The 26,708-nt window shown below is 51.5% G+C and overlaps 1 protein-coding gene across 10 annotated transcripts in view; it reads right to left on the bottom strand.

Annotated features, from left to right (window-relative positions):
• Nucleotides 1-26,708, bottom strand: part of BCOR (BCL6 corepressor) — a 79,619-nt gene that overhangs the window by 22,965 nt on the left and 29,946 nt on the right. For 3 of the 10 annotated variants that reach the window (XM_040585319.1, XM_040585322.1, XM_040585320.1), the window contains exons 2-8: nucleotides 16,941-17,070; nucleotides 15,317-15,395; nucleotides 11,565-14,393; nucleotides 10,813-10,866; nucleotides 10,183-10,366; nucleotides 1,845-2,126; nucleotides 1,092-1,445 (exon numbers count right to left, since the gene is read on the bottom strand). In XM_040585319.1, the coding sequence (XP_040441253.1) occupies nucleotides 1,092-1,445; nucleotides 1,845-2,126; nucleotides 10,183-10,366; nucleotides 10,813-10,866; nucleotides 11,565-14,393; nucleotides 15,317-15,395; nucleotides 16,941-17,026 (3,868 nt within the window). In that variant the 5' untranslated portion in view covers nucleotides 17,027-17,070. Of the gene's footprint in view, nucleotides 1-1,091; nucleotides 1,446-1,844; nucleotides 2,127-10,182; nucleotides 10,367-10,812; nucleotides 10,867-11,564; nucleotides 14,394-15,316; nucleotides 15,396-16,940; nucleotides 17,074-26,708 lie in introns of all 10 variants that reach the window. The other 7 variants (XM_040585323.1, XM_040585321.1, XM_040585326.1 and 4 more) reach the window with 6 other exon arrangements.

The following is a 26,708-nucleotide window of genomic DNA, read 5'->3' as shown; positions in this document are numbered from 1 at the left end:
GCAACCTTTTACACCTGAGAAGCCGAAAGAGGAGACAAGGGTTCACTGCTGTGCCCAGGAGATGTGGATTCATGACAAGGTACAGGCGATGTGCAAGGTGAGGGGGACTGGCCACATGGGCTGTGTGCTGCCATTCCCCACCAGTTCTCCAACCAAGCTATGGCAGCAAACGTTGCAGGAAAGGGGAAAAGCAGCAGAGCAGACTGTGCTCAGGAGCTGAGGACAGTGGGGACAGGAGAGCAACCGGGCCATCCCAAAGGAAAATTTGACAGATTGCCTCCATGGGCTCTCTTCCAGGATAGAGAACAGGCAGAAAAGGGGGAACAGGATGGGGAAAAGGAGGAAGCAGAGCAAGGGGGGGAAAAACAGCCAGAAACAAGCCAAGGAAAGCTTATGTGCTTTGAGGAAGCAACAGCTTAGGAGAGAGCCACTGGGAGGATCTCTGCCAAGGGGCTGGGGAGTGGGGGCAACAGGGGTTTACAGGACATGCCTGTGACAAACCAGCAAGGCATCCTCTTCAAGAAGAGGATGAGCTTTGCTCTTAAGCATATGCACTGGGAAAGGCAGGGAAACCCAGCAGTGCTGAGGGTGCTGGAGGAGTTGGGTTCCCATGATCGAGAGCTGCTAGCTGTGCTGTGCTGACACTGTTTCAGAGGGTCACAGCCCCTCCAGTCCCATGTGTGGTTAAACACACTTACACCAACTAGCAGCCTGTTTGTTTCCCCTCACACCCAGAAGCATGACTGCGCTGTACGCCCCCCCAGCTCTCCTCTAGAGACATAAACTTCATCTTCACATTATCTATGAAAGAGTATTTAAAGCCAAAACACACACACGCACGCACACACAAACACATAGTTACACACACATACACAAACACATTTTCTTGTCTGCCAAATATCAGCTACAGGGCAGTTCTTAAAGAGGACGTGTTAGTCCTTATACAAATGGACATCTACAGAAATATATATATATATATAATTCTTAAAAAAAAAATAAAAACAAACTCTCGACAATTCCTTAACATTGGTGGCAGCATGCGTCACTGTAAATGCTAAAGCCGGCTGGTTTCCCTAGTAGTCTCTGCATACCTTGTTCATTGTCACTTGTTTTGAGGGACTCTTCAGACCAACTTCTATTGCTTTTGGCCTCTGACCTTTTCTTGGTGTGCCTTTCTTCTGTGAAGTCTTTGACCTTTGCAGTGGCCTCTGGCTGAACAGCCTCAGCTAAATCTTTCCTGCTTTGCCGGCCCAACTTGCCGGACGGGGATCTCTCTGGTGACACCTGCTGCTCCCATAGTTCCCTAAGATGCTGCAGGTGACGCTGCTTTTTGGGATGGAGCCCTGTTAATTCAATGCACACCTTCAGGTTGGTCACCTCATTACAATTGGGCTCTTCTAAGTGGTTAGAGGAATTGTTTGTCATTTCCCTCTCAGGCCAGTCATCTAATGGAAAAATAACTAAAAATTAATCAAAAAGCCCCCTCAACTTAAAACAAAAGCTACATTTCACTTTCGGGGCATATAGTCTCAGCTTTACCACCACACTATGCATTTTAAAGGTTTGCTTATTAAGGGTTACATGCACTACAGTAACTTGCACTGCTGTGGCTACAAGCGTCCAACGACTAGTGCTTTACCCTTATATACCAAGTTTTTTATATATACATATATATACACACACATATATATACATGCATATATATACATATATATAATTTTAAGTGAAATGACAGTGCTCACATTAGTAACTATCAAGTTCAAAAATGGAAACACATTAAGCCAAAGGGACGTTCCTTTCACAAGACATTCCTTGAGACAGACCAAAGCAAAATGCTGACTTACCTTTGGAGTTCTTCTTCTTTTTTGCTTTTGATATAAGTTCATCCTGCAGTTCATCCACAAAGCTTTCATTTTGGCTGCCATCATTTTGCACTCTCTCACCAGAGTGTTTACGCTTCCTGTCCAGACGTGGACATGGATGTTGGCCAATATCTTCTGTTGGCTGATCTTCCGCTTTTTCATATATAGAATGTCTCTCTAAATAACATTTCTCATTTGAGAGATCTTTTTCCTCGGGAGTTTCAAGAAAGTGACCTTGGTTGTTTTCCGTACTAGTAAAGTTACCTAAAAATTAAAAAAAAACAAACACCACAAGACCTAATAAATACAAAACAATTAATTGTGAGAAAGTTATGCTCTCTGATCTCTTCAATGTCATCTCCATCATGACTTATGGCTCATGAGGCATGCAAATAAATACAGCACTGTACTTTGAAACAATTTTCATCTGGTCAGCCTAGGGCAACAGTTTTCTCCACAGTTAAGTAGAAAACCCCCAAAAGCGTGAAGCTTTATGTTGGTTTTACATCAATTTAATAAGTAAAATATTCACAATACTTGTATCCATAGGAACATCACAATGCACTTTTTAAAATAAAGAAATATCTTTAGATATCAAAAGCACAGACCCTTTTGAGAAAGCAACCTCACCCCCTAAAACCATGGCAATAACCCAAGCTCCACTTTGCAATGAATTTGTTTTCAAAAATACCTTCTGATGATAATAAAGTATTAGCTTTCCGCTAATTCCTAATCCTTCCCTAACTTCTCCCATCGAATTGCACAGTCTGACTTAAAAGCATTCATCCCTTCTTCTGGAGATATAAATGGGATACAGAGCACGCACACACATACACGGGAATACCACTAAGAATAGCTGTGATATTTTGCAAAAAGCACTACTTGAATCCAAGGTTATAAAAAGGCTTCCTCACTGCAAGTAACCAGCCAGTCACTGTATGTCACATGATCTTCGTCACCTGCTTTTAAAAAAGGCCTCACTTTTTTCAGGGAGTATTTCCAGCAGCAGCGAGCAGGTGAGCTTTGAAAAGCTCACTAGAAACTACTCCGAACAAATCAGCCACAAAAACACCCACGTTGCCATACTCACCCTAACTTCAGCTTCCCCTCTCCAACAGTGTTCCCCTGAACTCAAGAGACAGCTTCAGCAATTTTAAATGGATGCCTGACTTAAAATTACACTTCATCATCATCCTGAATAGGTATTTTTTCTTGGGCTTAACCAGACTAGCCGAGGCACAGTTAGGCAGTCATGCAGTACAAACAGCAACACAGGTTAATCAGCTTCCTATTTATACTTCTGACAAGCAAGTTGCTTTTCCCACATGTTTTAGCTCTCCTGGCTGACCGATACTCTTTCTGCACGTCTGCCACTGTTCAGCGAACTGTCTGTATGCTCTGTCCTACTTCCGCACAGCTCACTGTCCGTTTTCCTCTTCCTCCCCCTTTCTTTCCTGCAAATACCTCTGCTGGTTTCCTACCTGAACCCCTGACAGCTCGTTTCCCTTCCCTCCCCTCCCCTTGATCCTCCCTGTCCTTACTCAGCCTCCTCCCCGGTACAGCCTGGCCCTCAGTTTCTGCTCTTCCCCCTCGTCAGGGCAGACGTTGCTCCCCTCCAGCCCCCTCTCCCCTGCAAGACCAAACACAGCAGCATCCAGGCACTGGCAGCCCCTGGATGTAGATGTACACCCAACTCTATCCCACCTTATCTTGAGAGTACCTTCCTACAGCTCTGCCAACACCTTCTGGTTTCACAACCATCCTTGAAATATCTGTTGTCAGCAATGGAAAGCTGAGGGGGAAAAAAAACTCTCTGGAAAGGTTTTTCTTAGGCTGAGATTTTTCTTCATCGCAACTTGGAAATGGCTCCAAGTAGCACCTAGAGTTCTGGAGATGTTTGCAGGCACCAGAAGACACCCCAGCATCATTTTTACACTGCTTGGGAAGCTGCCTGCAGGGCTGTTTTATAAAACAGCAGAAGATATCTGGCCAAGAAAAATCAAAACAAAAGTTGACTTTTTCCAGGCAAGTGGGACACTCCGGCCATTCTGCTATTTGGCGATGCTCCCTCTCCACAAGACTGTCTGGCCAACACCTGTTTCCTTCAAGACTTTCAAATGCAGTTTGTCACGCTTCTTCCAGCCAGCAATGCTGACATGTTCCAAAAACCAGGTATCTCAGCTTACTATGCCTCTAAATCGCCAGTGTCCCCCTCAATCAGAATGAATCTGGCAACACCCCATGCTTGCACATCTGGTATGAAGATGCTGCCTAACAGCTGTACCCTATAACCACACCAACAGCACCAACAGTCCTGTTTCACACAGCAGAAAAGAAGCTAGACCAGCCACGTTGTAAGTATCACTTTAGAAATAGCTTCTATCAGATTTCATTTTACATTTTTAATGCAATCTGCTATTTTTTCCCCTTTCATAAGGAAACATTACACATATATGGTCTGTTTCCCTGTGAACAGATCAGGTAAGGGCACCCTGCCACGCTCCCGCTGTTACTAGCCTTCGTGCCTCCAGCAGTACCAGCAGCTACACACTGTGGTTCACGCCGAGAGTTGCTAGATCAGGACAGCTTTCCTGCTCCTAACACTGTCTGGCCTGAGAAAAGGCAGGCACATCCTGACCAATTCCCAGAGAAGCTTTTGCAGGGTCAGAGGAAGAAGCAGGGGGTGGGGGGGGAGGCACTGATGGGCTTAATCTTTCGGGCTTGCAAAACACAGCAAGCTAATTCCAGCCTGCCACCACTGAAAGCAATCCACCACAGATTAATTCCTTCTCTATCTGCAAGCACTAGGCACAGGGATGCCGAGTACTGCTCGCTCAGACCATCCATGTTAAAAAATAAACAGGAAGAGAGATACATGTGCTGTAACCTTGCTAACAGCTTGTCACTGTTGGCATTTCTCCGGGGCTCCACATGCCAAGGAGAACAGCACACACCTACTGAAGTTTGTCCAAAAAGCCCTTGCTGCCAGCGTCTCTGCGACACCTTTGCCTCCACTCTCCAGTCACATCCAAGTGGGACCCCTCTGCCGACCAGAGCTAGGTCTCCTCGGCCGCCGAGCCAGAAATCCCTTCTCAAGAACTTCCCCGCTGCACAGACGTCTCTGAAATCCATCCTGCTAGATGCAGTTAAAACCATTAGAGGAGCGACAACTCCACACGTTAATCCAGGTTGTGTAATCATCCTGCATCGACACAGGAGGACAGACACGACAAAGCCAGGAGCTGCACGGGACGCGTCCTTGCCTATCTGCTCCACTGCCAATACTCCCCGTCTCTTCTACAGCCAGATTTTCACCACAAAAGAACAAAGGTCAGTTGCTCTTCGGGACACAGCATACCCCACAGGCTGTCAGGCTCTCTACGCAGCTTGCACAGACACATCACACGCTCAGAGGTTTTTCCCCTTGGCACAGTGGCAACTGCCTCACAGAGCACAGGCTCTACTTAATATTTTACCACCGGATTCCACTCTGTCCTCAAACTGTTTTGCAAGCAACCTGGATCAGACGCAGTGTCTCCCCAAATTAAGATATAAATGGCAACATGAAGCACAGCAACATAAGCATATCGTGCAGGCCCAACAAGGACAAGGAGACTTTATTTGCTTTTGTTCCCTCCTGCCGTGTATCTACAACACCCTTTCCTCTGCCCAAGGAAGAAAACAGCAACAAAATACTTGGGAGTTTTCGTATCATCATTATTCAAACAGTGATGAGGTAGCCAGGAACACACGATAAATGCCGAGTTCTCATAGCAACACACCTCTATGAGTAAGGAGATTAAACTCTTAAACGTGCCTCTTCCTCAAGCCTCCAGCATCTGCCAGTCTCACACCAGTGGTGAGAACCAGCATCAACAGCTCTCCAAGTACTTCTCACTGTCCTACCAAACTAGAAACAAGGAAAAATTAAGAAGATGCTTCTTCACATAGTGTTTCTGCCTGAAGCAGTATCTTCTTAGTGCACAGGTTACAATCTCACAAGAAATAGTTGCACGCACAAACACGCTACCCAAAAAAACTTTCCTTCATTTTTCCATTTTCCCGTCGCTTTCAGCTGCTTGAGACCAGGCCCTCCCACGTGAGGCAAACAAGGAAACATATCTCAGTGTTTAAGCTGCGATTCTTTTGTTCAAATAACATGGCAGCTAAAAAACAGCCTTTCCTCTTCCCTGAAGCAACCTCTCATTGCACTCACTTACGCAAAGTACCCTTTATTCATCGGAGGACAGGAATGACAACCCAAATGCTAAAACCCAGTATTCGGCATAGAGATCACAAGAGTAAGAAATGCCGTAAGTCACCTTCAACACCCGATCCTGAGTATCCCATATCGGGCAGAGGAAACACAGCTGATTTAATTTTTCTCTCCAACTACTCTGCTTGGGAGCTTTCCACATTTGTGTGGAAATGCCAAGTTCTGCCTAAGCCTACCACACTACACAAACAAACACCATTCTCCCTGCACAGACTTTTGGGTTTTCCCCCTTTTTTTTTGCCCTACGTCCCGTGGCAAGAAGGTAATAACTGACCAGGGCAAAGGACATGTTTACTGTTTCCATCTTTCATTTGTTCAGGTATACACACAGCCCAGTGAGAAAAGAAAAGCAGGGGATTACCATGCAAAGGGATGCCAGCACCTCACTCTGATGCTGAGTATCTGCTCCAAAGGCTTTGGCACATTACACACTTTACTTTCACACACAGAAACTACTTTAACTTTTTCCCCATTACCTCATGCTTTTAGATCACGCTTTTAACATATCAGCTTTTATTTTTCCCAGCTAAGGCTTAAATGGACAGTATCTTCCTCGTAGAAAATTACATAAACAGGTAAAATCACATTCCCTCATCAAGAAATTCACAGCTTGTAGAATATATTCAATCTTTCACACTCGGATATGATTTTCAGTACCACTAGAAAACCTTTGTTATGGAACGGACATGCGATCATCACATGCCCATATTGATGTGCGTGTCCGTGCCAATAGCTTAAATCACTTGATCTCTGAACAATCCTATGACTCATGACATATGCATCCCATAATTTATGATGTTTGTGCTATGGAAATGCACCGGAGCAGCATCGCCTCAGCAACATTTACAAGTCACCTTGGCAACAAAGCAGCTTCGCGGCTGCTCTCAGAATGCCCGGCAAAACCCAAACAAGATGGGAGAGAATTAAAGCACTTCTACTTCACTCCTTGGCTTTAATTGCTCATTAATTAGCTAACACGGCTACCTCTCTTAAATCAGATCTTTATAAAAAAACAAAGCAAAAACAAACCCCCACATCTTATCCTTCTCCAGAAGGCACGACGAAGCTTAAGAAGACACCCGGTACGGCACTGCCAAGTCAGAGGAGAAGTTTAAGGAATCAGGTATCATGCCTCCGTTGTTTGCTTCCAAAAAAGCCCATACACATGCTACACAGCTAGGAAAATGATCAAGTCCCAGGGCAAGCTAAAAAAAGGGAGTTTACATCCTATCAGATGCCTCTGTAAGCATCACCCGCCTGTGCTATTTAGCCTTTTGTTGCTGTAGTCACACCGGTAGATTTAGAGGAGCCGGGGGGCAAGCAGCTGCTAGAGCCCCCATCAGCTCCTGTGCTCCACGCACGCCCAGGCACCAGCAGAGGAGCCCTGCCAGCCGGCTCCATGCCACAATCACAGTTTTGGTTGTGGTTTTCCTCTTCCCTGCTGACACCGGGCAGGTGAAGTCCTCCCAGCCAGCGTCACATCTAACAGCTTGCCAGTTTTACTCCTAAATTCCCTTCTCACACATGGAAAGGTGTGCCATTTGCTTTTAGCCAGCACTGGACAAACTCTACATAAAACAAGGTAAAACATCTTTTCAGCAACAAAATCTTTTCCAGGAGGCAGAAAGGAAAACAGAAGAGGTTGCAAACCATCAGCTAGTTCCCATTCGAGAGCTTTAAAGCCAGCACTGTGGTTAGAAACCGGAGGGAAAGGGAAGGCAAGAGATAAGTAGCCCCGGATCTTGCTGGTGATAAACAAAGGGGAAGAGCAGGCAGAGCACATTGCCCCTTTGCTAGTCACTTGGCAAAAGATACACCAAGACCTCTGGCAGCTCAAGCCCCACCAGAGCCCAAGCCATGACAGCAGAGGCATTCAAGAAGTGTGAAACTCTTCTTCCTGATTTATCAGCTGCTATCCCAAGGGGCAGGAGGTGAACCACCATGATAAAAACCTTTTACCGAGACCTGAATCTCTACCAGTAAGTATTTGCTGCCGTAGAGGCAAGCATACAGAAGAGGAGCTCCCTCCACAGAACAGATCTGTGCTTTTAGGAGTTTAGACACTCAGCCAAACTCTGAAGTAGCCTGTTAAGTCAGCGCTAATTAGTAGAGGAGAGGAACGAACTAACATAAGACTGAACATACTTCCCCTGCTTCCAACAGTTATTTAATAGTCTCAAACACATTTTAACCAGCAGATGCAAGTGCCAGAGACCTCACTAAACAATGACTGTAAGGACGCATCGTTATCATCAGCCTCTGGCAAGGATGGGAGGGGGGGGTGTTTCAGCAAACAAGGGTGCTCTAACGCTTACTTTTCCTCCCTCCCCGCAGCCCCCCACCCCCCACCCCGAGCAGCATGCCCCATGCCTCTTCTCCCTCTGTCCTGGTTTCAGTTAAACCAGGACACCAGGACACGCTCCCTCCCCTGTGCCCATGCCTGACCCTGCAGACCACCACCACCCCTCCCCCCACTCCCCCACCCGCCCCACGGACTTGTCTTGCCCCGCAGCCAGAACAACCCGATGCTCTTTCCGCTGCTCTACGCTTTCCGCTGCTCTTTATGCTTTCCGTTGCTCTTTAGGGCAGGATTAGCAGAGGACATCACCAGGGCACCCTGAGCCCTCTGAAGAGCAAGGGGGGCTGCAAGGGGAGCGCCAGGGTGGCAGCCTGCCAAGCTCTCGGCTTCAGCATGGGGACCGCAAAGGCAGTGCCTTCCTCCCCAGAGCTGCTTCAGTACAACCTGGAGAAGGGAAAGCCCACTCAGCTTCCAAGGACTCAGCCTGCCTCTCCCTACCTCCTCCACTTTCACAATTAAAACTTCCCCTTGCTGTTTTGCCAGGCCGATTTCTGTTGAGGCTGTTATTTCAGTGACAGCAATACCACAGTAACTTGATTTAGGTGAGTAACCAAGCAAGTACAATTGACCAGCATGCTTTCTGCCCAAAAGCATTAACCAAAGACCAAAACAATAATTCAAAGTTATTACATTGCCCGAACAAAATTTTTTACTAGCCCTCCTCATGAATTTCCACCTGCAGAAGAGCACACTTAACCACCCAGTTACACAGTGCATGCGCACGTGCACACACACATGAATGCACTCTACAGTGTGTTTCTTCTTGTTTTGCAACACTTTCAGCACCATTTTTTTTAAGTTGTTCAAAAGAAAGCAGCAGAAGGAGGAGCTGATCCAGTCCTTAATTATACAAGAAAAAAAAATACTGGGAAATTGATGGAAGCTACATGCTTACCAAGAGTTTCAAAACAAAAAGTGACTTTTCTCACATACATTAAAAACACCCTAATACCATTTATTTATTTATCTTGGTTTTAGGACAATGTGGCTCGCATACATTTCCCATAGTCCTCTGACACCTTTTTGACACAGCCTAGCGGGAGCAGCCAGCCCCATGGGGAATTTCACAGCTCCCTGCCTGCCTGTGAGGACCGGTGCCAGCAAGCCTCACCCCCCACCCCCCAACCACTGCAGTAAGAAGTCATGCAGGCAAACTAGCTTCTCATCGTTTGGAGTTTGCAGCCAGCTTTTACAGAGAAGCCAGACTGGCAGATCATGTCCTTTTCCACTCCCCATCACCCTTCTGTCCTCCATCCTTGCTTTGCCTGAAAGCTGCAATGTTGGCACCTGCCAGCGCTACAGCAACTTCAGGAAGCTGAACTCCTTGCCTCTCTCTCTTCCCCCACCTCCTTTCTCCATTTAAAATATAACCTTGGACTTTTGCTTTCACTGGTTGATGTGGTACCCCATCAATTAAAAGCATGATCCCTTTATTGCAGTAACTTCAGTGAGAGTTAACTACCTCCTGCAAAGCAGGTACAACAGTAACCAGTAACTTGCAGACCCCAAAACAAGCACAAAGACCACCAGTCGTGGCAGCTCCATACATGCAGAGGCTGAGGCCAGTGACTTTAACCAGCAATACTGTGAGAACATGAAGATTATGGTGCCTGTGCAGCTTTGCTGCAAGCTACCGTGGCACAGAGACACACACGCACTTCAGAAAGCCATCTAAATTTGCTTACATCTGTCATTGTCATTTTGGTCAGCAATGGCATCTTCCAGAGCGACAGACTTTGGCTTCTTTTCACTGTTTCCTTTCAAGTTTTCCCAGTCTGCCTGGCTGAATCTGCAGACCTCTGAGTCTTTGGTAGCTGTTTGGCCTTCTCTCTCTTTCATCTCCAACTCTGAGAAGCGCATCATTGCACGCTAGAAAGAGAATTGATATGAAAAAAAAAGTCTTGCGATAAAAGCTACTTCATTTACCTTACCTTATATGAAAGCATTTCCAAAGAAAAATCGGCTCAAAACCAAGGTTTCAGATAGATAGCTAGGGTAGGAGTTTAACACACCTGACTTGTAAAACAGTGTTCTAGCATCTATATGCAAATAGCTACACAATTCTTGCATATATAAATGTGTGTGTATATATATATATAAGATATATATAAATGTATACTGTATATAAAACAAAAACATTCCATTTTGGAGGTAAAAAGAGACAAAAACAAAAACAAAAAGAAAAAAACAAAACACAAAACCGTACAATGAATAAAGACGACCATGGCCCACAAACTTCCCTTTGTGTATTTGGAAATGAAATTTAACTCAAAGGTTTATGTAAGAGTCTAGTAATAAAAATTTGAAGAACTGACCTCACAGTAAGCAGCAGGTAGACATAAAATACTGTCCTCTTGTAATCCTTCCATCTATGTAATTAAAATGGGCACTCAATGGATCATTTAGATAATTTCATCCATTTTTATAAGCATAAACCAATTCTTTTCTTAACAATGCAAAACAATTTGGCTTAACTCATCCCTTCATTAAAAGTAAAATACCTTACGGATATTCCTATACAGTATCTGTCTGTCATCCCTCAGCATCAACCTCAATACCACTCCTACTCTTTCCTACGCGTTCGCTTGGCGTAAACGTTGCCTGAGACCCGCTAATACATGGCTGCAACTCCTCTCCATCAAACGGCATGTTTGGCATACTAATCACAACTTCTGGGTACACTTTGCTAGCTGGCACTACAGGCCAGCTGAGAAATTACAGCCATTGCTAGCACCAAGGTAACATGCATGCCTGTCCGACTCCCCTCTGTAACTGCACAAACATTTCATATGTACATTAACATTTTTATCAATCTTAGTAAAAGCCCTTCAAAGCTTATACTACCGTGTACATACGTAAAAGCCATACATACTATTCTTTACATCGCCTCACTCGTTAACAAACTTACTTTGCTATTTAAAACCGTTTCTGGAGAGTACGCCCAAGCAAAAAAATTTCTGATCTCCCCACCTGCGTTGCTTCTCTCAACTTTTTAAAACTTGACTGCGACTTGCAACAGAGAAATAACGACAAAAAGCGCGGCAGTCGTTGGACCGCGCGGACTCACCTGCAATGCCCGCTGCTCCCGGCTGAGCTGGCTGGAGTCTGCATACAGTTCAGTCGTCACACACTTGAATCGATCACCTACGTAACCAGCAGAGTTTGCAATCCTCTTGGCCAACTTAGATGGCTTGGGTTTCAATATTTTACCATCAGCAGATTCTGTGTCGTCGGCTCCATCTTTGGTATAGGTCTGGCTGGCATCGATGCTTGGCGGCGCAGTCCCCATGCAGAATGGCTTCGCGTCCTCCTGCACCTTGCCAAAAGCCAGAGCCGGAGCATCGCCCTCATGAGTGCTTTCCAAGAAAGCAGGAGAAGGCTGGACTGTCACTCTCTCTTTAGGCTGGCTCACAGATAAATCCTCTTTCCTTAAGCCGAACACCGATGAACTCTGGGCTTGCTTGAAATTATAGGTTTCGTGAAGATCATTATTTCTTCCAAACTCCTCTCTCATTACAATAAAATCTCTGTGCTGCGACGCCTGCTCTACCTTGTGCTTTGTAGGGTCATTAGCCTGATTACTACTTTCCGCAGCAAAGCTGGCTTTCGTTAAGTTTGCTTCGCTTTTAGCATCTTGCTCGTCTCGCAGAAGATCCGGGAAGAGGTGTTTGTCGCTTTTGGCCGTGTTTTTACCGTGGCCAGAGTTCTGGTGCAACTTCATGCTCTTGTCACTGGGTACTTCGAAAGGCATCTTCCCACTGCTCTCCAGGAGCTCTGGCAACCGGCCCCGCAGAGCTGGGTCCTCATAGCGGACCCTCTCATGAGACCGCGACCTCCTTTCCGCCTTCTCCTCCTTATTGATCTCCAAAGCCGAATGCTGCAGCAGCATGGGGTGCACCATCCCCATCCCCAGCGCGTCCTGGTAGGTCATGAACTCCCCCCGCCCCGCTGGCAGGCTGTAGGGGAGGCCAGGTTTGGGAGCGAGGTGGCCAGGGTAGAGGCTGCCGTTGGGCAGCAAGACGGGGTGCGGATACACATGTCCTTTCCCGTGGATGGAGAGAGGGCTGATAGCTATCCCCTCTGGCACTGGGTATGGGAGGTAACTCCTGGGATAGGGCAGAGGTGGGGAGCGAAACGCCTCATTGGGCGGCAGGAAGATGGGGCTGGAGGCCAGGGCGGTCTCACTCGCCTTGAAGTTGGCTTCCTGGCCACATGATTTGGCCACCTTACTGCTGTGTTTTGCAGGGGTGGCAACGGGCTGCCCAACGTGCTGTATAACCGAGGCGGTGCTCTCCGCAGAGCTCCTGGCCATCTTGGCGCAATCCACATTGGCATTGGGAGCTGGCGACGCCGATGCCGGCCGCCCCCCTGCTGACACCGTCCCTGAAACACTGCCAACAACCGCCTCCGTGCCGCCCATCCTGGGGCAGGAGGAGCTCCGCTGCTGCGGGATCACCCAGTCCAGTGCCTTGTTTTTCAGCTGGACACTCTTCCCGCTCTCCTCGCTGGGGCTGGGACCAGGAACAATCCAGGAGGATGGTGCCGTGCTGATAATTTCAGGCCTGTAGATGGGGCAGCTGTTCCCAGGAGAAATGGTTTCTTTCTGAACGATGTCGCTGCTGGGCAAGTGCGTCCCCGCTCCTGCTCTGCCGTGCACCAGCACCGTTGGCGTCATTTTCTTACCGTGGTCCGACTTGCCAGCAGTTTCTGCATCAACAACTTTTGCCGACAAGTCCAGCGGTTTGTCGGTGACATCTTTGGTTGGGGTCTGCTTTTCCAGGAGCGGGGGGGACCTGCCGTCTTTCCGGTCATGGCCAGCTTTCCGCGCATGGGGGGCAGCCGGCAGAGGTGCCTCCCCAGCGTCACTGCCCTTGGGAAGTTTCCCGTTGGAGAGGCGGGAGGGTGGAAATTCACCGCCGACGTTCACATAGGGCTTTGGGAGGGTAACGGCAGAGGAGGGCGAGGTGGTGATCCTGGGAAAGTGTTTGTGGAAATCAGTGTAGGCATCCCCGACCTGCGCAGGCAGGGGGAGGCGGGGGGATGGCCGGGGTGAGTGTGGCAGTAGAAGCGTGGGGTCCGCTGGCATGTTGGTGGGGGCCGGCTTGGCAGAAGGGACCCGGGGCTGCTTGCTGCTCTGGATGTGGGGGTAGGCATGCGCGTCGACGGGGTTGCCAGGGCTGACACCCATTTTCCACGACAAGCTCTTATCCGGACAGTGCACCAAAGGCGGGATTGCTGGTGAAGCAGAAGCAGTCGAGAGCCTCATGGGCGACGCCAGCGACGAAGGGATGTGAGGGGCAACATAGTGGGAGGGAGGCAGGTACAAAAAACGTTCACCATTTGTACATACGGGCGAGTAAGCCAGGTGCTGTGGTAAGCTGTAGGTGGACTGCTGAGGTAGCAATGCCTTGTACATGTTCAATGAATACTTATTTGGTGAATCAAGGAAAGGGTATATGGTGGGTGTCGCACCCTCCATATAGGGGTTTACCCAGGGGAGCCTTAGGTAACTAGCACCATTGACACCGAGAGGACTCTGCCTGTCACCCGCAGCTCGGTCCAAACCCAGTGTCTCCCCTGTTGGGACAGAGTTTTTTTGTATTCCAGGTGGTGTTTTGTATATAGCACTGAAGCCATTCGGGGCTTTTCCAGAGACAGCTGCATTTTCTACTGCTTCAGGGGGATTAGACTTAAACTGTATCTCTGGATTTCTTTCAGGAGTAAATCCAAGCCCTGCTATCGAACTTGTAGCATCCCGTGATTTTTCCGAGCCGAGTCCACACAAGCTGGAATAGACAATACTACTGGGGACTCTGAGTCCTTCTCGCATGAGTCCAGACCTGTCCATACTCAGAGCTGCGAGACTGTCAATGCGATGTGCTGTTGTTGCATCCACCTTTACAGAACAAGAAGTATGTTACTTTCACATTTCACTAACATGACTACCGCACAAGCTACAGATACATCAGCATTTTGGAAGAGAAACAGTACCAATGCAAACACACTGTTCATTGTGGAAACATACAGAGGCTGACTGCACTGGAAAATGGGAGAACAGGAACCTACGGAGCAATATGTATCACTGGAAACCGCAATACAAATTTCTCTGCATCCAAAACTCATCAGCTAGAAACAAAGGCCTGAGGACACACAGCCCAAGCAGAAGTGGCCCAGAGATGATGCTTGGTGGCACCACTCCCATGCGGCAACCGGCTCCTCAGCCCCAGCCCTGCCAGATGAAGATGATGTGGGCTGTGGCATGGAGAGCGGGAAGAGAAGGATGGAGAGCCTCTCCTCCTCTTCCTCTAGGACCTCGCCCTCCGCTGCAGCTCTGCTCCAGGGCTCGCCACTGTTACATGATTCATGGGGCAAAGCGTCCGAGGACACAGCACGAAGAAAGGTCTGTCGACAAACTTCTTCCCCGCTTGCTGCTCCCCGCATATGCTCAAAGGAGAAAACCACCAACTTTGCTGAAACATTGATGTACTTAACGCTCACATGAACTTTTTTTGCTACACATGCTGTTATGCTGTGTGACATCATTCATAACAGAGCAAAAGAAAGAATATGACATCATAAAAAACACACACCACAAAGTCAGCAACAAGATTATACAAGATTAACAAGATAAATAAAACAAAGCCCCATTTCACTGTTTCACAGCAACTACTCGCATGTGCCCAAGCCCAGCTACAGCTGCAACGAAAAGTGTTTTAATCATTTCTCCAAATGGATCATGTAATAAGACCCAGGGGTAGGAGTCAGGGTGGGGAGGACAGGCACGGTTTCAGCTACAGCATGAAGCTATTAACTTCTTACCACACTGTGATTCAGGTGATTTTCTTCCCTCAACTCCAGTCTGCTTTTCGGTGCATCACCATCATTAACGGGAATTTTCCTATGAAAAAACAGAAGCTTACTCTTTGAAAACATCCTGCATATCTCAGATCAGTACAAGACTGTACCTACTCAATATTTTGATTCCCCTAGAGAAGTCCCATATGATAGCATATTTACCCTTCTGCGTACCCATATATAGCAACTACTTTAGAAAGCAAGGACCATTTGAAAATAAGCATAAAAGGTTTTGACACCAAAAACACACCAAGCAAATCTTAGAGCAGCCTCTTCCCACACAAGTGATTTTTGTCAAGGTCTTCTCTTTTACCCCTTGCCATTTTCTTTTTCCAAGGAGAGAATATCCCATTTTAACCATACCCTGCTCATGTAAAATCCATAAACGCTGCTGAGGATAAAATTAAAACACACACGCTAATATCATACAAACGTCAGCTGTTCCATGCTAAAGAGGGAGCTGCACATCTGTGCTGTACCAGTGTTGCAGCACTGGGACTTGTTATCACAAAAAGCACCGATAAAGAATATACCTTAGCGCCAAATTTCAAATCCCAGGGATAAAAATCACTGACATGCAGCAGAAGGAAAGTTTCAGCATTACCCAAAAGAACTCCTTTCAATCAAAGTGTTTAAAGGCACATAATCACTTTAAAGCAAAAATGTGATTTTAATGTGTTTTTTTTAACATATTCACCTTTCCTGCGAGTAGCACGTAAAATTATTATCCCTAAATAACTGAGAGGAAAGTGGGGAGGGAGAGTGCAAAAGTGAAGTGAGACCATTTGGCCATTTTCCTTCAGCTTATGTTTGCAAATAACATTCCCTGCAAAGACCAAAAACTTTCCGCAGCTTCTCAGAGGCTTTTCACACAACGGGGAGAACACAGGCTCAAAGAGAAGACAGAAAAACACTAAAACCACACAAAATCGGCCCAGAGGACTGCAGGCGTACCTGCAGCTTCTGTTCAGTGTCGTCTTGCTTTTTAAAAAAGCTGCGGTTTAAGGGAAGAGAACACCAGCCAGTGCCTGCGCCACCCCATCGAGAATTATTAAAGACTGTAATTTTAATCATCGAATGAATGATATTCAGCAGGAAAAAAACGTGGGAAGGAAAAGAAATTAACTTGTAGGAGACAGAAAGGCCACTGTTCCTATTTCACAGGACAAGCTGTTGGTCCGAAGAAAGGGAACACCAAGTTGCAGGCAGGAGCCTCTCTGCCTCAGAGAGTCACCACAAGAACAAGTGCACTATTTGGTTTAATTCCCCTTCACAAATAGGAAATAATAAATTAATTGTAAAAGCGCATTTAAAGGCTGCTTTGGGGAGCAATCTCTTTAAAGGGCATCCCCACTTCACTGACCCAGGTTGCCTGTTAAATAGTAAATCAGCGGCTGCTCCACCACTCTCAGGCACATCTCGTTTCTTGCTCTCCCCCATCCCCCTGCCCAGCCCTCCCTCCAAGCTGGGCTGATCTCGATGCAAGGCAGCAGCTATCTGCTCCCGTACTAGGGAAGCGAGCAAACTTCAAGACCTCACGCTGCAGAATCACAGTGTGGTTTAACTTGCCAGAAGCTTAAATATTTACCTGTCTTCATTAATTCCACACATGCGGACCCTTTCATTGCTCATCCAGCTATGAACGTTGCCATACAGGGGAGTTGCAGAAAGCATGACGTCTTCTTAAAAATCGTCACTTTTCTTCACAGTTTTATATTCTACTAAAAAAGAAAAAGGAAAGAAAAAGTTGAGCAGATTTGTCTAGGAGGAAGTGCAAACAACACGGTGGAGCAGCCAGCCTCCCTCCGGGTAATTAATAATGAATGCAGGATTGGTGCGGGGAGTGAGCTGCCTACGTTAACCGCTAAGGGAGATACCCTGCAATAAAGGAGCAAATTGAGGGCATTTATAGGTCAGAGGAGATGAATCTTTTCCCCAGCGCGCATCCAGAAAATTAAGAATCATTCCAGGCTATCAACAAATAAAAGTTTCTTCACTGCGTATCATTTCTGCAAGAAATGACTCAGCCAGCCAAGTCCCCAAACCTTCATCTCACCTAGGCTGAACCAAGGAGAGACCCCATGGCTTGGGGGAACATTGAAAACTACCCACAGGCACTCACAAAAACCCTGCATTAGGAACACACAGGAGCAGGAGTGCATCTCAAGAACAGCCACATACCGTGTGTACTAGCTATGCTGCTGATAAAGCTTTCACTCGAGGACTTTAAACTGAAGAGACGCTGCTACAGAAGGGATCTAAATAAAAACCTCCCCTTTAGCATCTGCACATGACTAACTTAGAGAAAGGGGTTAAATATAGTAAGTGGGTTGGCGAGCTCCCCACCCCTTGATTTGATTAAGCTCGAAGCCCTGGTGGCTTCTGCATCGGAGCTGCTGCTGCTGCTGCTGCTGCTGCTGCTGCGAGTGCTTTCAGTAATTCAATGATGCCTGCTCACTCCAGGGAAAGAAATCATTAGCGGGCTCGCTGGAGAAGTATTAGCAGTCCAAGAGGATCGGCGCCGTGTGCAGCCGGAGAGGCAGGTGAAAGGTAACCGCATTTTCGCGTCCAGCAGCGGAGAGGAAAAGGCTTTTCCTCCCCTCTACCTTGCCTAACGCCACCTCCGCTCACGTTAAATTCTAGTTTGCTGCATGAACGAAGTGTCAGGACAAGCTGCGTTTTATTAACAGGATTATCGCGGCGCATGATTTATTCCAGTGCAAGATTTTAATTGCTCTTCGGAGGTTGAGTCGTTTCTTTTGACTGAGCTTCAGCCTGCATCCTGCTGCTAAATGCTGGGTTAATAAGTAGGGGGAGCCTTTAATGCACAGGATATCCCTCAGCTCTTCCTCTCTCACAAAAATAGAAGCCTTTAAGCGGGAGGCATGATACTCCTTTTACACACACCAGCCAGTAACGGGCGACTGACCACTGGGAGTTTAATGCCTAACGTCTCCCAAAGCATCCAAGCTTCCCCAGCAAACTCATTTCCTTTGTCAGGATACAAAATATGCAAATGATCACTTTGGCATTTAATGGGGAAGAAGCCCAGACTGGGCCTTTAACACAATACTTCACACACGTTCAGAGAGGTTTAAGAACTGAAATGGCAGGAAAGCCTTGTTCCCCAACACTTTTTTCACCCCTCAGAGAGGCCTTTTGTGCAGAACTCCACGTCTGGAACAAATGTATATTAATGAAACGGCATGTTGACCCTCCTCTCTCCAGAACAGTTAGCTTTCCCTAATGAAGTCTGCAAAAATCGCTGCAAGAAAACAAAAATCCGCTGAGATTAGATACCGCGCTATCATTCAAAAGGAGTTATTTCACTGGAAAGACGGTTTCTGGACAGATTTACTGGTTTCCAGATGCGCCGCTCGTAATGTTTTCAATAGAGGCAGCAGCAGCATGGAGAGAGTGATTTAGGGTTTTATGTAAGGTTAGTAGCCACCCTGTGCGCTGCCTCATCACGGAGGGACGGGCACCGGCTTGGAGGAGACAGGCCCTGGCGGCTCACGGCCCCGCTCCCCATGCCCCTTCCCTCGGGGGTGCACGTGGCCGACCCACGCTGCTCCTCCAAGGGGCGGCCTGCGCCCGCCCGGCTTCCTCGGTGGAAGTGTATCATTAAGATAAGGCGCAGCGCCTGAATTAGAGCCCGTCAATCCCCTGACATGTGCAGATAGCGAAACGCTGAAGTTGCACGGGGGGCCCCGAGAGCTTCCCCTGCCACAGCCACAGCTACACCGGGTAATCCGAAGGCCCCATGTCCCACCACCGCCGCCACTACCAGAGGCAGGGCAAAGCCCGCCAGGGCACAGGACACGGTAGGATGTCCCAGCGGCCGTCCGGGTGGGTCAGAGCCCACGCCCCCACGGCTGCCAGCCCCTTCCCCAAAGCTGCCCCTCGGCACCCACTGCCCCGGGTGCGCGCGTGTGTGCAGCTGTAATCACCGCCCTGATGAACTTCTTGTGAACTGTTTGAAAGTGGAGGTCTGCTGAACGAGCAGCGGCGCCACTGCCAGCCATAATTTCATTGCAACAAGCAGCAGACTTTTTAACTCTTCGCATGCCCCTTCCGTCCTCCTCCTCCCCTCTCCCGGCAAGCGACCACCCGTCGGAGCCGGCGGCTCGCAGGGGACTCCTGCGGCTCGGCCAAACGCCGGCAGCTCCGTAAGCCCTCGGCACTGCCGAGGGGAACCCAGGGTGTGGGAGGGCACCGCTCCTATTTATACCCAGCTTCCGCGGGGGCGGACGCAGCCGGCCCCGTTGTGCAACCCCGACGGCGGGCTGAGCTCACGGAGGAAAGCGAGGACACGTCTCCCTCCTTCTTGCTCCTCCTCCCCGCCCGTCACCCGCCGGGCCACCACGAGCCCCCCCAACCGTTGTCAGCGCGCCCCAGGGCGCCGCAGCCCCCCCGCCGGCCCCGCTGCGCTACGCGGAGCGGGGCTCGGCCGCCGGAGAGCGCACGGCATTTCGTCCGGGAGGTGTCTGGCCGATAAAGCCATTTGCGGCTAAATATAGACGGTGATGCACGGAGGGGGAGACGTGCAACGCACACGCGGCTCCGCAGCGATGCCGCCGTGTGAAACCAGTTGTGAAAAGCGCCTGCAAGCACTAACCTGCCTCCCGCCGTGCCGCGCCGCGCCGTGCCGTGCCGGGAACACCCACCGCCCCGCTCTGCCCGCGCCGCGCCGCAGAGGCAGGCAGAGACACACACCGCGCCGCTCGGGCAGCTGATTAAAAAGGGAAACGTTTGGGTCTCCCTCGCAACGTCAACAGACTTTTGGCAGCCATTGACGCCAGCAGCAGCAAAGTTTTGTTAACACGCTCCTGGCGTGGAAACGAGAAAAACCCGATGCCCGCGGGGGGGGGGGGGGGGGGGGGGGGGGGGAGGAGAAGACGCCGTTTCTCCGTGCCTCCGGGGGAAAGAGGAGGGGAAGGCAGCGCTGGCCGGGCCGGAGGCACCCTTCTCTCGCACCCCCAACCCCCCGGCCCCAGGGTGCCCGGCGGCGGGTGTGCGAGGTGAAAGTCTCTGTGGGAAGGGGGGGACGGGGGGGGGTGTGGAGGAAGCCCGGCGGGGCCGGCGGCTGCAGCGAGCCAGGAAGCGGGGCGGGAGGAGAATTGCAGCGGCGCACGAGTTCCCTTTTGGCGCCTTTACTCTTTTCCACCTCCGAGCTCCGCCTGGCAGCCCGCCAGTTTCCACTGCACACAAGCCACAGCGCCAGCAGCAGCAGCGCAACGGCAGCCGGCGGGGAGGGCTGCGCGGGGTAAAAAAAAAAAAAAAAAAAAAAAAAGTCTGCGAGCGCCGGTGGCACCGAAGAGGAGGCAGGCGCTTCGGCAACAACCCGGCCTTTCGGCAAAAAAACGATGCAATAAATTACCCGCCTCTGATCCCCCCCCCGCCACCTTCATCACCCACCCACCTACCCACCCCCCGTCACCGCCCGGTTCCAGGCCACTGAAAGGATCATTTCTAGATTTGTGAAAATCCCTGCGAGAGGAGTGAGAAGCAATCGAGGACTCGTAGCGATCTACTTCGATTAGCCCTCAAAGCGTTCATCTAGCGCTTGATTTAAAGGGCAGCGCTCATACGGTATTTATAAGCTTAAATACGGGCAGCTGCTTATGAATGTGTTTGGGTACCTCGTTTATCATATACCTCCGACTTACATATTTACGACTTATAAAAAACAACGACCTGTGCCACGGATAGAAAGGAGACCTTAAAGACACTACTGCTGCACCATTTACAATGCACCATATAAAGCTCTGGCAGCAGTCAGCGATCTAATATTAGACAAGTGTTTGAAGAACAGGCTTGGCTGCGCTTTTTAAAAGCAAAACAAAAAAACCAAAAAACACAACACCATGAGTTATTTTTTGCAATCTCCACACGGCATCACCGCTAGTGACACGTTTTGTAAACCAGAGGAGGAAGCTGCAGACTAAGTAGCCGCCGCACGGATCCGCGGATTAGAGAAGAAGTTTGACCTTTACCCGGGACGTGTGGCATTTCATTTAACCATAAAGCTAAGCACAATGCGCCAGCGAGATCGCTAAACCGATTTAAAATACATATTGAGTCATGCACGGCAGTAGTGCGTTTCGGTTTAGGCAGCGCGCAGGCAGCGCAAGGGGGTCGGCGCCTATTTTAAGGCTCCTGCCGCAGCCACCCCCGTCGTCGTCGTCGTCGTCGTCCCGTCCCCCGTCGTCCCCCCCATTCCGCGGCTCCCACCCCGTCACGTGCCGAACGGCGACCGGGACTTTGTGCCGTGTAAACACGGCGCGGCGAAGCTGACGGAGGGCAGCCGGGACCGCCAAGCCAGCACCAGCGCCGGCGGGGCATCCATCCCCCCGGCCGCCGGGCACCGCCGCCCCGGGCTGGCCGCCGCGCTGCGCCCGGAGCCGGGCGGAGAACTCCCCTCCGCCCGCAGCGGGGCTCCGGCTGGGGCGGCCCCCCGGCACAGGCGGCCCGAGGTGGAAGCGACCCCGGCCCCCGCCCCCCCGCGCCGCCTGTCACGCCTTGGACCCTGCACAAACAGTCGCTGCGCCGTAGCGGCAGCGGAGCTTTGCCCCTTTCCCATATGCTGCGAGGCGAATCATTGCATCGCTCTCAGCGCCGGCGGCAGCCAAAAAGGGATAAAAAAAAAAAAGTTTTCAATTAATGATAAGCCTAGGAACTGGGGAAGGGGGCGGGGGAGGAGGCCAATAAGGGAAAGTTAAAATGGCTGGCGATCCTTCAAATAACCCTGGCCGCCTTCCCCGGAGCCCACACGGCACTGCCTGCCGCGGAGCCCCGTGGGAAGTCCCGGGGGCCCCGACACAGCCTCCTCAGGGCGGCCCGGGGGGGCCCAGGCTGCCCCGGCAACGAGCGATGCCCACACCTGAAGGTTTCGGAGCATCTGCAGGGCGGGGGCTCTCGCTCCCATTCCACCCTCCACCCACCCCCCATCCCCCTTAAAACGCATCGAAGGGGTGCGACAGAGGAGAGGCTGCAAAGGCTCACACACACACACACGCCGTGGGGAGGCGAGGTGACTGGTACCCAACTTGAGGTATCGCCGCATGAAGGATTTCCCGGAGATTCGCGGGAAACACCGACCCCGTCCGCAGCACCGTCCGCCCCGCACCGCTGCCCGCCCCCCCGCGCCCCCGCCCGGGCGATGCCTCCGTGTCCCCCCCGCGCACGCCGCGGCGAGCAGGCTGCTCTCTTGGCCGGGGGCGGGGGTTTCCTCCCCTGCACGCCGCACCGGGCAGCCCGGCGGTCCAGCCTGCCGCCGCTCCGGCCGTGTCGTGAACGCGGCTGCAGGAGGCGGTAGAGCAGGGAGCCGCAAACCGGCTCTCCCGCTGAAACCCCCGGGCCCCCGCGTAGACTGGGCCCCCCCGGCGAGAGCCCGGCCTCCCTCCCTCGCCCACCCTCCGCGGCATCTCCCTCCCCAGGCCATCCGCGCCATTTTAGAGACACACACACACTCACCCACACACACACTCGCACACACACGCACAGGAGCGAGGTTTCCGCTGCTGCTGCCAGAGACAACAGGCAGCAGCCGAGCCCGGGCTGCGAAGGAGGAGCAGCGGCAGCAGCGGGAGAGGGACACACACACACACGCACGCACGCACACCCACGCACCGCGGGCCGGGCAGAAATGTGCATTTCAGGTAATTTAAGGCCGCATTCCCGGCGCGGAGAAGGGAGAGCGCAGGCCTGCGCGCCCCCACCCCATTAACCCGCCTCGCACTCGGCATCCCGGGAGCACTTCATTGTTGCCTTTATTCCGTATGGCTTTTGCTTTTCAGGAGGGGGATAGAAAGAAAAGGGGGGGGGGGGTGGAGAAAGGAAAAAAAAATAAAAAGAAAAATACCACCAAGCCAGCCCCTTCCCCCCGCCCGTCCCCCATTGTTCGGCCGCGGGAGGCTGGGCGAGCACAGCGCCACGGGCTCGCCATTCACCGGGCTCCGCCGAGCCCTGCCGTGCCCCCTCCCCCTCTGATAGCTCGGGAGACTTAGGGGACTAGGGGGGAGACACCCCACACACACATTGAATACATAAGTCCCTGCGCTCCTGCGAGAGTTGGGCGAAAGCCTGCGCTCACTTCCGCAGCGTTATCCTTGCAGAAATACCGGAGCACGGCCCCCGTTTCCTTCCCCCTGCGCCCGCCGCACCCCCGGGGGGTGGGGTGATTAATGGGACGTACGCCCTTGGTTTCCCTCCGGCCACCCCGGCGCACCGCTCCCCGGCGCGGAGCCGCCGCGGCACGCCGGGCGGGGGCGGCCCCCCCACGCATCCGTCGGGGACGTTGGGAGATATTGATCACGGACGACTTCATTTTGCGTAATTGCGGCTGACAGGGCCTGTGGTTCCCTCATTTACGGAGCAACAGCTTCGAGGGGCTGATAGATGGGGAGCGGCTCCCTCCGCTCCCCCCACCCGCTCCCCCCCCGCCCCGTCGCAGCCCCGCAGCCCCAGCGGGGACGGCGTCTCCGTGCCTCATGCAGCAAATGGCCGGCGCACAACAGCGAAATATTAAACTTAGGTGCCTCCATCTCTCGTTTTACCTAGCGCGGCCGGCCTGAAAGCCTCCCGCTCCCCGCAGGGCTTTGTCTGCACGGCCGCGCCGGGGCCGGCCCCCGGTGCACGGGGACCGTCGGCGGCCTCATGCAAGAAAAAGTGCCTGGGAAGTTGGGGCTGATTTCTCCCCGGGTTTGGTTTTTCCCCCCTCCTCCTCCCAACAACAAACAAATAAACAGCTCGGTTTCTGCTAAACAATGCATAAAAATTAGCCTCGCCCTAAAGTTTATGTTGGGCTTAAAGCGCTAACGTTTCTTCTTGACGGGAAACGCTTTCCCGAGCACTTCTGAAAAGCGCTGGCGAGCCCTCGGTTACAAAAGCATTAATACAAGCACCTCGACAAACATCTCCACAAGCCAGTACCCCTGCCTCGCATCACCTTCCCCAGACCTTTAGAAGAAACGCACGTCCAGGGCGGACACAGCCTGCGCTGTGCACCGCCCGTCTCGGCGTGCAGAAAACACTGCGGGGGGAAAGGAAACGCAACAACAACGGTCGGTTTTCTTCCGTCAAGAATTTAAAAAGGAAAAAAGAAAAAGAAAGGAAAGAGAAAGAGAAAGAAAAAGGAAATAAAGTTGCCGGTGGCGGCGATGCCCCGCCGGAGAGGGCAGCGCGGAGGCCCCCGCCGGCCCTGCCTTCCCATCCCGGCGCTCCGCACGGAAACAAAGCAGCGAATCAACTGCGATGCAGATGGGCGGCTATGAATTTTTTGCTGCTGCTTAGAGCTTTAATTACTCGTTCTTGATCCGTGGGACTACGACACGACACCGCCAAGGTTAAAATGCCCTGAACAGCTCTGAGCAGATGTGAACGAGTTGGCAGACGCGCAAATGAGGTCTGCCTCTAAGCATGATAACAAGTGACTAATACATTGCATATCGCTGAAAGAAAATTATTTTTCTCTAATTTGCATTAGCGCTTTTTTTTATTTTTTTAACGCCAGCGACATTCCCTCCTCAGAGGCAGCAGCATAATCCTGAAAATATTACTCCGTGACTTTAAAAGATTTGGAAGGAGGCTGAGATTGCCAGTGTTTTGGCTATGCGGGCTTGTTTATCTTTCCGCCTTTGCTCCAAGGCGAAACTAGTTTCGCAAGCAGTATTCTTGCAGGAAAATGGCACGTCATATAAAACACCAGTTTATAGGAATTGATGCTAAAATTGTTGAATGACTACTGGTGCACTTTTGCCACTAATAGCACAGCGTAATCCATAAAGGACCAAGGGGACCGTCAAGGCCAAAAGAGAGAAAAAGAATAGACTGGAGAGAAACAGATAAAGCCAACCCATCGACCAAAATGACAAGGGTGTGGGGGAGGAAATAAGCATCTCTCCCTCCTACCTGCTTTCCACCCCAGAGCCGCCTCGTCAAAAAGACAATAGTATGTGGAGGTCACTTACTATATAAAACAGTGATTCTTGTAGGTAGCAAAACTATGTCAGGTACAAATATAGGCCGGAACCCAGTTCTCCAAGTTCCCTCGACTTTCCAGAGGCTCTTCTGAAGAGGCTGGGAGATCACTTTGGGTACCAGAGCAAACTTCAAGAACAGGCAGCATTTTATATTCTATGCTTAAAAAGGCAAACCGAGGAGCTTAGATGCAGAAGCTTTGAGGAGAAAATAGCTACTCGGGCTATTTATGCAGGAGGAGATTTTCACCGAGGACCTATTCAAGGGGTCCCTGCACGTCCAGGTTATCTATCAGGGGCTGCCCGCTCCAGAGGCAGCAACTTCTCCGCTGCCAACACGTGCTCGGGAGGCAAACCCGCGCTGCCAGCCGCCGCACCGTGCCCTGCCCGAGGTCCGCAGCGGCTCGGACCGGGGCTGCCCTCTCCTCCCACAGGGCTGCCGGGACTCCTCGCCCGCCGCTCCCTCAAGTCGCCGGGGCCGCCGCCGGGAGAATTTCCCAGCGCCGAAATTTCCCAGCGCCGAAGCCTGCCGGGGTCGGGCGCGGAGCCGCCCGCTCTCCCCGTAGCCTCCCTGCGCTTGTAAATCAAGAGGCTGGGGGGGGGGGGGGGGGGGGGGGGGAAGGGGGTGGAGAAGCGGGGGAGCGGCTTCTCCCCGCCCAGCGGCGTTTGCTTTAGCGACGCCGGCGGCAGGGGAGCAAGGCTCGGCGCCCTGCTGCCGCCCGGGGTGCCCGCCGGGCCCCGCAGCGGCGGGCGGTGCCTCCGGGAGCGGCGGGGCGGCCCCGGGGCTGCTCCGGCCGCAGCGAGAGCTTTTGTGTGCGAGTGCCGGCAAGGCGCAGGCTCTTCGCGCTCCAACAGCTGTCACATTATTTGCACTGGCTGTAAACAGCCTTCGCCACCCCCCCCCACCCCACCCCCCGAACAGAGTTAAATCCAGACTAACAATCCCCAGTTAGAGATCAAACCAACAACAGCAGCATTGTGTCTGCCTTCATTGCTCTACCATCAACTACTGCAGCTGGTTTACTCGAAACAAGGAACACCCTCTACCCACCTCCCCCCGCCCCCCCGCCCAGAAACGTGCATGTTCCCGGCGGTTGGTCAGGCCGAGCCGCGCTGCTCTGGGGGGCTCCGCCGGGCCGGGCCGGGCCGGGCCGGGCCGGGCCGGGCCGGGCCGGGGGTGTTGCTCCGCCAGTCCGATGCTGGCGGGGTCCCGGGCTCTACGCCCCACAGCGGAGAGGGGCTTCCAGCCCGCACTCCCGCTCGACGAAAAGCCTTATCAGAAGTTGAGCTCCGCTCTCGGCTTGGCTTTTGGCAAGGGCGAGGGGGGAGCCCCGCAGCAGCAGGGGGGCCGCGCTCGCAGCGCCGCAGCGCTCCGC

This window comes from Falco naumanni, chromosome 2 (genome assembly GCF_017639655.2).
Source record: "Falco naumanni isolate bFalNau1 chromosome 2, bFalNau1.pat, whole genome shotgun sequence".
NCBI classification, from domain to species: Eukaryota; Metazoa; Chordata; class Aves; order Falconiformes; family Falconidae; genus Falco; species Falco naumanni.
This window is presented reverse-complemented; position numbering and strand designations above follow the sequence as displayed.